At 34.6% G+C, this 13,212-nt stretch overlaps 1 protein-coding gene across 2 annotated transcripts in view; it reads left to right on the top strand.

Moving 5' to 3' along the window:
- ITGAV (integrin subunit alpha V) overlaps positions 1-13,212 on the top strand; it is an 88,201-nt gene extending 74,989 nt beyond the window's left edge. For both annotated transcript variants that reach the window (XM_082397514.1, XM_082397513.1), the window contains exons 22-30: positions 333-412; positions 793-873; positions 1,385-1,490; positions 2,121-2,279; positions 3,552-3,665; positions 8,072-8,185; positions 8,287-8,394; positions 9,017-9,139; positions 9,393-13,212. In XM_082397514.1, coding sequence (XP_082253640.1) covers positions 333-412; positions 793-873; positions 1,385-1,490; positions 2,121-2,279; positions 3,552-3,665; positions 8,072-8,185; positions 8,287-8,394; positions 9,017-9,139; positions 9,393-9,488 — 981 coding nt within the window. In that variant the 3' untranslated portion in view covers positions 9,489-13,212. The remainder of the gene's footprint in view (positions 1-332; positions 413-792; positions 874-1,384; positions 1,491-2,120; positions 2,280-3,551; positions 3,666-8,071; positions 8,186-8,286; positions 8,395-9,016; positions 9,140-9,392) is intronic.

Genomic DNA, 13,212 nt, shown 5'->3' with positions numbered 1-13,212 from the left:
TACTATACCGTCATTGGGTCAACAAGCAATTCCTCTTGCATTTTTCAGAAAGTTAATATTAGTTAATATAATAAGGAGATAATTAGTTAATATTATAAGGAGATATAATTATGGTTAATCATTGTTAAACAGGCTCCATTATGGATTGGCCCAAGTATCTGTAATAATAGAGATTTGATAGAAGATCAGACTTAACTATCTTTGCTAGAGTACTTTCAGTTTTATTGTAAGTTCAGAAAAACCCTATTCTTTTTTCTTTGGACGCTGGATTTGAAATTTCACTAATTTGACGCTGTTCTAACTAACATTGCCATCTTTCCCTCCTCCTTCAGCTCCTAGCTGGTCTTCGTTTCAGTGTGCACCAGCAATCAGAGATGGATACTTCCGTGAAATTTGACTTACAAATCCAAAGGTAGGAAAACAACTTTTTTCCATTTATAATAACTATGGAGGAAATATTATTTGTTATAAATATGTTATGCAATATACTTAAATATTCTGGAAAAGGATAGACTAAAATTTTAGTACTTAATTATAGCATTTTAAAATCAATATTTACATCATAAGAATAATTTATGTTGCTTTTGAGTTTGTAAAACAAAACTAAAAGTTAAATAAAAATCATCTTCTTGGAATTAAATGCTAATGAAAATAATTATTTTGATTTGTGCAGTTTGTCATTTCTTTACCGCTTTTAATTTGTTTACTTTTAGTTTCACTGCATTTGCCTCTGTATGCTATTGATGACGATTATGCTCAAGTCAGTCCTACATATATTTTTTTCTTTTTCAGCTCCAATCTTTTTGACAAAGTAAGCCCGGTTGTATCTTACAAAGTTGACCTTGCTGTTTTAGCTGCTGTTGAGATAAGAGGGTCAGTATGATTACCCAGTTGAGTATCTCATTCTCATGATTTAAACTACTTTAAAAGTAGTTACTTCTTAAAAGTAAGTCCTAGGGCCCCTAGCTTCTTTTGGATAGTAGACACTCCATGTTTCGGTGTCGTGTTACTAGAGCTGTAGCTTCTGTAGAAAGAAGAAGGTCCTGGGTGTATTCCAAAGCCCCGAATATTTATTTGATAACCCTTTGGAAATAAACCAGACATGGCAAAAGTGGCACAAAATAAATTTATTGAACTTTCATGTAAAAGTTCACCTGTTATCAATTCACCTGTTACATTAGATTCAATAAAGAGTAGTTTGTATGTCCATCTGTGCATGTACACATACAAGTATAGTTTTTGTTTTTGTTTTGTCTGTTAAATGTATGGTGTTTTTTTTTTTTTTTAATTCTGATTTTATTCATTTGGACACTAGGTACTTTTGAAAATGAACTGACCATATCATTTTGATATTCATGGTAGGTTTTCTTTGGTCATTGTTTAGAGTCTCAAGTCCTGATCATATCTTTCTTCCGATTCCAAATTGGGAGCACAAGGAGAACCCTGAGACTGAAGAAGACGTTGGGCCAGTTGTTCAGCACATCTACGAGGTTTGCAGCTGTTGGATTTAACTGATACCTGGTAGAGAGCCAACAAAGAGAGGAATAGATAGGCTCTTTTTAAAAAACAAGTCTATTTAACTTTTATGTAAACTCTGCATAGTTTAAGTATGTACCAGAGATTTATTTGAATTTTTTCCCTATTCTTAAGTTCATTTTTATTAGACAGGTAGCTTCCAGTAGTAAAAGAAAGCTGTTTATACAAATTGTTGTTTAAAACCAATTAGTAAAAAAAAATAATAAAATTAACTTAAAAATAACATTTTATTATTATTTTAATAATAAAATAAAACCAGTTAGTTCTACTTGAATAAAAGGAATACGTCACTGAATAAAATTTTGGTTCTGTAGGAAGAAAATTTTCTATGCCACTTATCAGTAACTTTTTCACGTTTTCCTCTTTTGTTTATGTATTCATCCTGACTTATACTGCCCTACGCAGAGGCAGATGTTGAATTTGATTCTTTTGCATAATAATGATCATGTTGTAATATTAGAGTAACTATGGAAACACTGCTGTTATTCAAATCCTGTTGCTTAATGATTCCTAACGTTGCTGTAGGGGAAGGATTATAGAATAGATTTTTGCCCAAAGTATTTACATGTCCTTCTCCTCATTAGCTGAGAAATAACGGTCCGAGTTCATTCAGCAAGGCAATGCTAAATCTTCAGTGGCCTTACAAATATAACAATAACACTTTGTTGTACATCCTTCAATATGATATTGATGGGCCAATGAACTGCACTTCAGATATGGAGATCAACCCTTTGAGAATTAAGGTAATGTGCTTAATAGCAACTGTTTATTATGATGATATTTTATTGCTTTTCTTTCTAAATCTATAAAAGAAATGCATGAAATAAACAATTGTTTTAATAATAAATCTATCCTGCGAAAATATTTTAGTTCATAACCAGTACACTATGAATTAAATTGTTTATTTGTGTAATGAGTAAGGATGAATTCTGTGAAGTCCTAGTAAACCATTTATTTATGTAGTGTTTAGTGAGCCTCCGGAGATACTCTTTGTGTTTTTTTTGGCCGTGTCTCGCAGCTTGCGGGTTCTTAGTTCCCTGACCAGGGATTGAACCCACGCTCTTGACAGTGAAAGCGCGGAGTCCTAACCACTGGACCGCCAGGGAGTTCCCATCCGGAGATATTCTTAAGTGACCCAATTTGACTTTGGTTTTATCGCAGAGTGGTTTATCCACATGTAATATGTGTCAAGGGTGTTTGGATGTTGAAATTTTTGTCTTTGGGATAAGATATAACATTTTACTCTTGGCTCTTTTGACTTGACCTAGAAAAATGTCATTTTATGGAATTCTATTTGGGTATAGTCTTCTCCATCCTAGCACATATGTTTGGATAAGAAGCTATCACAGGGGCTTCCCTGGTGGCGCAGTGGTTGAGAATCTGCCTGCCAATGCAGACGACACAGGTTCGAGCCCTTGTCTGGGAAGATCCCACATGCCGCGGAGCAACTAGGCCCGTGAGCCACAACTACTGAGCCTGCGCGTCTGGAGCTTGTGCTCCGCAACAAGAGAGGCCGCGATAGTGAGAGGCCCGCGCACCGCGATGAAGAGTGGCCCCTGCTTGCCGCAACTAGAGAAAGCCCTTGCACAGAAATGAAGACCCAACACAGCCAAAACTAAATAAATAAATTTTAAACTATTAAAAAAAAAAAGCTATCACAGTTTGGAGTAAGGAAAGTTAAGAAAACAAAGCAAAAAATGTATACTCATGATTGACATACATCACAGATGTACACTGTGAAATTTCAAGCTTTTTCTAAGTATTTTATCAGTTTCCTCTCTAGCTATGCAAGGGGAGAAAATGATGGCTAGGTAGAGGTAATTTTTTTCCCGCATATTAAGGACTCTAATCTTTATTTCCTTTGCTTAGTTTTAGCCATATATTAAGTGGTAAATTTTCTGTCATACCAAATTTTTAGTCACTATATTTCAATCACGTATAACAGTTTATGCCAAAATGTCAATGCAAAATATTTTCCATTGTTATTTACCACCAGTTTATTTATGTAATCCTAGATCTCAAATTCGCAAACAACTGAAAAGAATGACACAATTGGTGGGCAAGGTGACCGGAACCATCTAATCACTAAGCGGGATCTCACCCTCAGTGAAGGAGATGTGCACACTTTGGTAAGTGGCATTTCAACAACAAGCACCTTAAATATTTTAAAATATGTGATTATAGAACTGATGCCAAAGAACATTTCAAAAGGAACAATAGCTGTGCTGGAAAGAACTCCGTATATTTTTATACCATTCACTCCCCTTACTTTCCTTGTTCCTAATTGAATTAATGCCACATTTTCTTCAAATGATCTGTCTTTGTAGCTTACTAATAAAAATATTTTATGTTCTAACTTATGTCTCTGACTGCACTCCTTTAACTGACCTCTTTCTCGGTCTCACCCTAATTTTTGAAGCTTATGTTCAATATTGCAGAAAAAAACAGAAGGGCTCAACAGAAATATAAGAATAATTAGCATTCTGATCAACTTTTATTGAGTCAGCCTGTCTAATGACTATAATGTTATAAAGAGGTTTGTCACTTAAGTTTTTAAAATTTAACAGATCTGCAAACCATCAACTAACAGAGAACCTGGTATAGTGTTTATGTTCATTAGTGATCACCAGTTACTTTCACATCTCCAGATTCCATGGTTCTTCTTAGTTTTCATTCAGTTCAACTGCACAGTGACTTTTTGGCACAATTAATTACTTCCTCCTCTGTGAAACACTCCTCTCTCACTTCTCGGGCACTACTCTCTTGGTTGTCCACCTACCACAACTGGCTACTTTGTCTTAATCTCCATTTCCAGACCTTTAAGCTCTAGAGAGTATTCCAGGGCTCAGATCTCAGAGTTCTTGTCTGCTCCGCCTATGGTCATTCGTTAGATCTGTGCAGTCCAGTGTTGTAGACACCAGCCACATTTCAAGTGTTCAGTAGCCACATGTGGCTAGTGGCTACCACTTCGGGAAGCACAGGTATCTCCACATTGATGATTTCTGTCATTGTAGAAGGTTCTATCTGACAGTGCCATGTGAGACGATCTTAATCATTCATATGGCTGGTAAGTACCATTTCTATGTAGATGACTTTGATTAATATTTCCGACCTGATCCTCTGCATTGAACTCCAGACTCCATTATCCAACTACCTACTGGAACTCCTCTTAAATATTTAATAGGAATCTTAAACTTAATTCTAAGAACATATCCTTGAGTTTTCTCAACTCTGATCTTTCTGTGGTGGTCTGCATTTTAGTAAATATCAACTCTGTTCTCTGTCCCAAATTTGGGCATGGTGCTTGGCTCTCCTCTTTCTCTCAAACTTCATAATCCTACATATCAGCAAATTCTGTCATTATCTACTTTCAAAATAGCCAGAATGTGGCCCCTTCTTGCCATCTCTACCACTGCCACGACCTAACCTAGACCACCTTCCTCTCTCACTTGAACTATTGCCAAACCTCCAGTTGGACTCCATATTTCTGCCCCTGTCACCACGACAGTCTATTTGCCACATAGAAGCCATAACGATCCTTTTAAAAGTAGGTCAGGTCGTGTCACTCCAGTGTCTTCCTGTCTAACTCAGAGAGAAAACCAGAGCCTGCAAAGCCTTCAAGCCCAACAGGTCACAAGCCTTTTTTTAAAGGCTATTGCCTTTAAAAAAAAATTTTTTTTTGTAGTCATCCTCATTGGAGTGAAGTAGCATCTCATTGTAGTTTTATTTGGATTTCCCTAATGACTAATGATGCTGAGCATCTTTTCATTTGTATATCTTCTTTCGAAAAATCTCTATTCAAACTTTTTGCCCATATTTAAATTGGGTCTTTTGCCTTTTGTTGTTGAGTCATGAGGAGTTCTTTATATATTCTGGATACTACCCTTATCAGACCTGTTACTGCACATATTTTCTCTCATTCTGTAAGTTGTCTTTTTTACTTTCTTGATAGTATTTGTTGATGGAAAAAAGGTTTTAAATTTAAAGAAGTCCAAATTTCTTTTCTCAAGTCTATCTCTTCTTGTGTTGCTTAGATTTTTACTGTCATATTTTAAAAACCATTGCCTAACCCAAAGTCCTGGAGATTTTTACTTTTTAAAAATTTTTTACTTTTTTTACTTTTTAAAATATTTATTTTTACTTTTTAAAATATTTATTTATTTACTTTTTACTTTTTAAAATATTTTTACTTTTTTAAATATTTTTTTACTTTTTACTTTTTAAAATATTTTTACTTTTTTAAATATTTATTTATTTATTTGGCTAGGCCGGGTCTTAGTTGTGCACGTGGGATCTTTGTTGCCACGTGCGGGATCTTCATTGCTGCATGCAGGATCTTTTAGTTGTGCCATGTGGGATCTTTAGTTGTGGCATGCAGGATCTTTAGTTGTGGCATGCGGGCTCTAGTTCCCTGACCAGAGATCAAACCCCAGGCCCCCTGCGTTGGGAGCGCAGAGTCTTAACTACTGGACCACTAAGGAAGTCCCTGGTTTTCTAAGTTTTATACTTTTAGCTCTTACTTTTATATCTCTGATCCATATAGAGTTAATTTTTGTATACGGTGTGAAGTAGAGGCCCAGATTCATTCTTTTGCATGTGGTTTTCTAGCTCTCCCTGCATCATTTATTGGAAAGACCTGTCTCTTCCCTTTAAATGGTCTTGGCTCCCTTGTTGAAAATGAATTGACTGTGAATGTATGGGTTTATTTCTGGACTCTCAATTCTATTCCATTGATCTATACATGCATCCTAATTTTTTTGATCATTGTCCTTCTGCAGTAAATTTTGAAATTGGGGAGTGTGAGCCCTGCAGTATTTTCATCTTTTTCAAGATTGTTTTGACTAGTTGGGGTTCCTGGCAATTCCATATGAATTTTAGGATAGCTTGTCCATTTCTACAAAAATGGTAGTTGGAATTTTTTTTTTTTTGTGGAATTTTGATAGCAATTTTATTGGATCTGTCTATCACTTTGGTAATATTGCCATCTTAATATTAAGTCTTTCAGTCCTTGAACATGAGCTGTCTTCTGTTTATTTAGGTCTTCTTTAATTTCTTTCAAAAATATTTTGTAGTTTTCTGTGCACAAGTCATGCACTTCCTTAGTTACGTATTTTATTCTTGTTAAATGCTATTTAAAATAGAATTGTTTTTTAAAATTTCATTTTCATATTTTTCATTGCTAGTGTATAGAAAAACAATTCATATTAGTATACTGATCTTGTATTCTATACCTTTTCTGTACTTGTTTATTAGCTTTAATAGTTTTATTGTGGATTCTTTAAAGTTTTCTGTAAGTAAGATTCTATCATCTTTGAATAGAGATAGCTTTACTTCTTTCTTTCCAATCTGGATACCATTTATTTAATTTTTTTTTTTTTTTTTAAACTTAACTTGCAACTCTCACATTGTGCTTTTTTTTTTTTTTTTTTAATTTTATAGCTACTTTATGTATTTATTTATTTATTTTTGGCTGTGTTGGGTCTTCGGTTCGTGCGAGGGCTTTCTCCAGTTACGGCAAGTGGGGGCCACTCTTCATCGCGGTGCGGGGACCGCTCTTCATCGCGGTGCGGGGACCGCTCTTCATCGCGTTGCGCGGGCCTTTCACCATCGCGGCCCCTCCCGCTGCGGGGCACAGGCTCCAGACGCGCAGGCTCAGCAGCTGTGGCTCACGGGCCCAGCCGCTCCGCGGCACGTGGGATCTTCCCAGACCAGGGCTCGAACCCGTGTCCCCTGCATTAGCAGGCAGACTCCCAACCACTGCGCCACCAGGGAAGCCCCTATTTAATTTTTTTCTTGCTTAATTGCACTGGCTAGAACCTTCTGAACAATGTAGAATAGAAGTGTCATGAGTGGGCACTGTTGTCCAGTTCTTGATCTTAGGGGAAAAGCATCCATTCTTTCACCAGTAAGTAAGATGTTAGCTGTGGGCTTTTCATAGGTACCCTTTATCAGGTCAAGGGAGTTTGCTTCTATTCGTATTCATCAACTGGAGGTGTCACTTACTGGATAACACTGTTGTGAGGTATATGCATATGACATGTCTAATGCAGTTTGACCAGCACGTAGAAGGTGGTGAATATTTATTACTTTTGACTGTCTGCCTTCAAGTTACTGATAAAAACACTCATGGCACTTGATTTCTACAGGTCTGACGTAGAATAGCTATTAAAGATTCACTCTGTTTCTTTTTCTTTTCCACAGGCATATTGTGATCTGATTTTCATGTCTTACTAAATAAAATCACCATGCTCTGGGTTTGCCTAAAGAATGTTGAGTTCTAGATACAACAATAAATATTTTAATATTATAGCACTTATCCTTCCATAACAAATCACATTAAAACCAACCCCTTCATAACAAGAAGCATTCATAGATTCAACTATTAGCCTACTCATTTTAAACGTTACTGCTGTTAAGGCAAAAGAATCTAGATCATCTCTTTAGCCTTCACATAAAACAAGTCAATTGTCTACTTTTCATATATTGAAGAGATGATAGAATGATCTTTTCTTTTAAGTAAGTAATTTTTTGGCAGGGTTGTGGAATTGCTGAATGCTTGAAGATTGTCTGCCAGGTGGGGCGACTAGACAGAGGAAAGAGTGCAATCCTGTATGTAAAGTCTCTACTGTGGACTGAGACCTTTATGAATGTAAGTGGGCAGATGCAGCATTCAGCAAACTTATCCATTTTTTCGAAGAAATAAAAAAGGCCTGACATATAGAAAATCATTTTATTGTTATTCCAATATAGAAGGAAAACCAGAATCATTCATATTCTCTGAAGTCGTCTGCTTCATTTAATGTCATAGAGTTTCCTTATAAGAACCTTCCAATTGAGGACATCTTCAACTCCACATTGGTAAGTCATTGATTTGGGGAAATGGAATAAATGCACTCAGTTCAATACCACAGATATTTTAATTTTATTTTAAATAATGGCAGTTAATTATTTTGATAATTTAAAGTAACTTGAGTTATTTGAATGGATTATAACCTAGTATAAACTAGTTTAATATTACTATTTTCCTCCCCCCATCCCAGAATTGTTAAAGGTAGACCTTTTACTTTAGCATCTTGTCCTTTGTAAGATACTTAGCATCACTAAATTTCATGAGGGAAAATTTGGGAAATTTCTCCCCACAGAGTTAGAAAGTTGGAAATTAACTGCAGTAAGTGAGGGCATTTTATAAATCTTTAATTTGAGGATTAAAATGGGACCAACACATCATAAACTGGGTTGGATTATTTAAAAATCATTTTAGAGTCAGTCAGAGGTTAACCTGTTGAGAGTTTCGTGTGTGTGTGTGTGTGTGTGTGTGTGTGTGTGTGTATGCTATTGATACCAAATGTGTAATCATAAATTATCATGTACTAGAAAAGAAAATAATGTAACATTGACATAGAATATAGTAGACATTCAGATATTTGTTGAATGATTCAGTGAACTATTTTTAAAACTCAAGTACTTTTTCCCCCAACAGGTTACCACTAATGTCACCTGGGGCATTCAGCCAGCACCCATGCCTGTACCTGTGTGGGTGATCATTTTAGCAGTTCTTGCAGGATTGTTGTTACTGGCTGTTTTGGTATTTGTAATGTACAGGGTAAGTGATGGACTTAGGAAGAGAGGGAGGGAGGGGAAGCAGAAGAAAAGGAGAAGGGAGGGAGCAAAAGAAGGGAGGGAAAGAAGAAAGGGACCTTTAATGATGATGCATGATGAGCACTCCTTATCATTTGAAGGAAGAAAAATTCAACTAAGTGCCATTTAAATTTTCTTGGTCATAATATGGTCACTCAGAATACTTCAGTATTCTTCATTGATGTGGCAGTAATGTGAGTTTTTTTTTCACCTGGCAGATGGGCTTCTTTAAACGTGTCCGGCCACCTCAAGAAGAACAAGAAAGGGAACAGCTTCAACCTCATGAAAATGGTGAAGGAAACTCAGAAACTTAACTGTGATTTTTAAGTTGTGCTACATCCTGTCCCATTAGAAGTACCAACTTCATTATAGATTTTAAAATTTCCTTCATGAGGAATAAAGTTCCAAGACTGTACTGCTGATGGTACCCATTGGTATTAAGCACAAAGTGAGAGCAATATTTGTCAACCTTTTCATTATAATTAAGTTCAGACATACATTTAATACACATCCACTGACTTGTATTTTTAGGTATTTAAATAATAACATTTCAAGTGATAGATCTTCTTCAATGTACGTAAGACAGGTAGTGCCTGAGTTACCACTTTATCTAAAATAGTACCTCCTACAATTATTGTTTCTGATTTTGTATGTTGGATTTTGTTTGTTGTTGTTTTTGTTGTTTTAAAGCAATCCACATTTGGACCTTAGGATCCACATCTTTTGTAGAGATACTTACTGTTAATACACATTACACTACAGTTGAGTTTTCAAGCTAACTTTATAACTGCATAAACTTGGATTTTAATATTACCTATGTGGTAGAACTTTAAAAAAAGAAGAAAGCGTGATCCCATCAAAACTCTTTCCTGTAATAGCAAAGGTACAGTTTTTTGTTTTAATCTGAAAATTGAGTACATGCTATTAAATTTTTATTTATATTTTTATCCACAGTCCATTTGATTACATTTTATTTTGTATAAGTTTAAGTTCTATTTCAAATCCTTTAAGTCAACTTATACTAAAAATTAGTTTTATAATCAAAAATGCCTCTTTTGTGTAGTCATTTAATTTCTGCTAAACATCATGATGCTTGAAGCCATATGGAGTTGGAAATCATTTCCAAAGTACATTTATTCCATTGCATTAGTCTGGCTATACACAATACAATCCAAAAAAAAAAAAAAGAAGCATTTAAATTAAAAGACTATGTTTGTAGTTCTTTGACAGAGTTGCTTATTAATAGTTTGTTCTTAGATTAAAGCAAGAGTTTTCAGTTGGGATTAATTTATTTTCCTCCTATATATGTATTTTTCCTTACGTTTCCAAAACTGTTACTGAGAATGTGTCAAGATCAATGAGGAATCTTTACAACTTAGAGGAACCTGCACTCAACCTCCCAACCCTGCAAGAAATGCTTGGAATTGAAATTCTTAAAGTAGCTCACTGGTTTACTTCTAGCAATAGTGTGGTGCTGCTCAGATGGATATTACCTCAGTTGAAGCCAGGTGTAACATGTAAAACCAGTCTATAAACCAGTCTAACATGTGAAACCAGCTATCAAAATGACTTCTTAGAGGTTATTTTATAAGCAATTCGAGTTATTGGAAACCTTTTTAAACTTTCTTAGGTTTATTAATATAAATTACTTTTCTAGGATTTTTAATTAAAAGCTGCACAGGTGGCAAGTTGTAGTTTTATAAGTCTGTAGGGTGATGAACCTTCTAGAGGAATATGTGAATTATTCACAGTTCCTCCAGGCCTGGGGATAACTATTAATTATACCTATTTTTGTGCAATTACATCATGTTGTGCATTAGAAATTGAGAGTTTGATAGCTTTTTAACTACTGTCTTCATTAGGCAATGATAAATATGTCCCTTAAATAACTGAATATTTTTCTATGTTTTAAAAATAATTGAAATTTATCTTGCCATGTCTTGTGTTATAACTCCCTAACAAGTGCCTAAGCTAGAATATATTCATAAAATAGAGGCATATGTAGGTGAGTTATACAAGTTAGAACATTGACAAGACCCTATATTTAGCTTTAGTGATTTTCAAAATTAATAGGTGTTGTAATATAGATTTTATTAGTAGCTCAAAAGATCTTAGTCATATGCAGTAAGTATTTTTATTACCAATAAATTTAAAGTTTTTTAAGAAAAAAATATTTTTATCCTAGGGCCTGCCACCAGACAGTCACTGAGTTGGTCTAGAACAATGTTCACCTTACCTGTTTTCCCACCTAATAGCAGTCATTCCTGAAAATATCTGTTGGATAGAAAGTCACTCTTTTAAAAAAATGTTACTATTTGCTTTTGCACAATCTATTCCTTTTATGGCCTCTTATCTCAAGGTATAATCTTTTACCGGAGATTGAAGGAGGAGCCAAAATAGCTCAGTTGGGAGAGCATTAGACTGGAGGAGATTGAAGGGTGTTGTCATGGAAATTAACATGATGCTTTAAATTGCTCTTATGGAATGTAGTTTAAAGCAATAGTATTTTCTTTAAGAAAAATGAAGATTTATATCTGTACAAAAATATGGTAGGAGTATAATTTAAAAACCTAGTCTTTGAGGAAAATATTTGGGAAATGGTGAGTTTCTTTTTACCCTAAAGTAGCATGTGAATGTTTTGGTTAAAATGTCAAAAAATAATCACTGCTGTGTTTGTGATTTATTGAGAATTGAAAGCCATTTTGAGTGTAAAATTCTTATAATCTGATTCAGTTTAAGAAAACACACATGGTTGGGGTTGAGAATATTTAAAACATTTGATATTGGTAAGAAATATTGATGCTGTTGTTGATTTCTTAAATAGGCATTTATTTCAGACTTGATATTTTGAGAACCATTTGTGTGAGGGAGGCGCTTTCCTTTTCTTCCCTTTACCTTTTTCTTGTAATTGGTGGTTATTGTAATTCTGATTAAGTTCTTAATACTGAATTGCAAAACAATTAATCAAAATATTAGTGCCACAATTCTACCTGTTATGAAACTACTTAGTCATAGTCAATTCTCACTGATACTTTATATAAAGAGAAAATTCAAGTATTAGAGACGATACTGGCTTCCTTAAGAGGATGTGAAAGATTTTTCATAGTGAATCATGACCCTAAGAGAGATGTATGTGGCAAAAGTATAGTATATAATAAATAGATCTGCTGGTTTTTTATAAGGCAAACAATTGTAAGTTGATTGATGTTCCTGTGTTACAGAATGTAGTGTTGAGCTTGGCAAAGAATAAGTCATTCGTGGAATCCTTGTGTTTGACTGTTGCTTATCTCAGTGTCACTGTGTTAGTGCTCTTGGATAGCTTGTATATGTGATAGTTTGATTAATAAGAAAAAAATATAAAATTTGAAAATCGAATATAGGATCCAAAATGGTGAATGAAATGACTTAATACTCAAGTGTTTTGGAGAGTATTTCTTTTAACCTGTTGGTAGGCTAGTTTGAACGATGAACCTATGGACATGTAGAATGCATATATGCTTGTATTTCTGATATATAATGAATTTCTTGGGAGAGGTACTGAATCTTTGATTTTTCTTGTCATTCTTCTCAAGTGCAATATAACAATGTAACCAAACCTAGATATTTCAAAGTCATTATTAATTTAGTAAACCTAATCTAAATGGAGATTTATTAGTATTTTTTGTTAGCAGGAAGGAATGATTTTGAGATGGATATACGAATGAAGTTATTTACCCCTAAAAGGTCCATTTTACACTTTATTTCAGGCTGGACATGAACTATTCCCTGCTAGTTTTGAAACACTTTGCAATATCTTAAAGTAACTTGGAAGCTGTGTATATCAATTAATTTCCTACCTAAGTAACATAGAAAATAATTATCTTTATTTAGCTCTCTTGTGATCACCCACATTGGGTGAGACATAAAATGAGTGTCTTCTAAAATTTGTCATTTACTAACTTGATTTGAGTTAGTGAAAACTGGTACAGTGTTCTGCTTATTAGTCTCCAGTGTGTAACTTGTGTCTGTTCAATAAACTTGAGCATATGGTGCCACTTA

The sequence above is a fragment of the Balaenoptera borealis genome (genome assembly GCF_965194805.1).
Source record: "Balaenoptera borealis genome assembly, chromosome: 6".
NCBI classification, from domain to species: Eukaryota; Metazoa; Chordata; class Mammalia; order Artiodactyla; family Balaenopteridae; genus Balaenoptera; species Balaenoptera borealis.
This window is presented reverse-complemented; position numbering and strand designations above follow the sequence as displayed.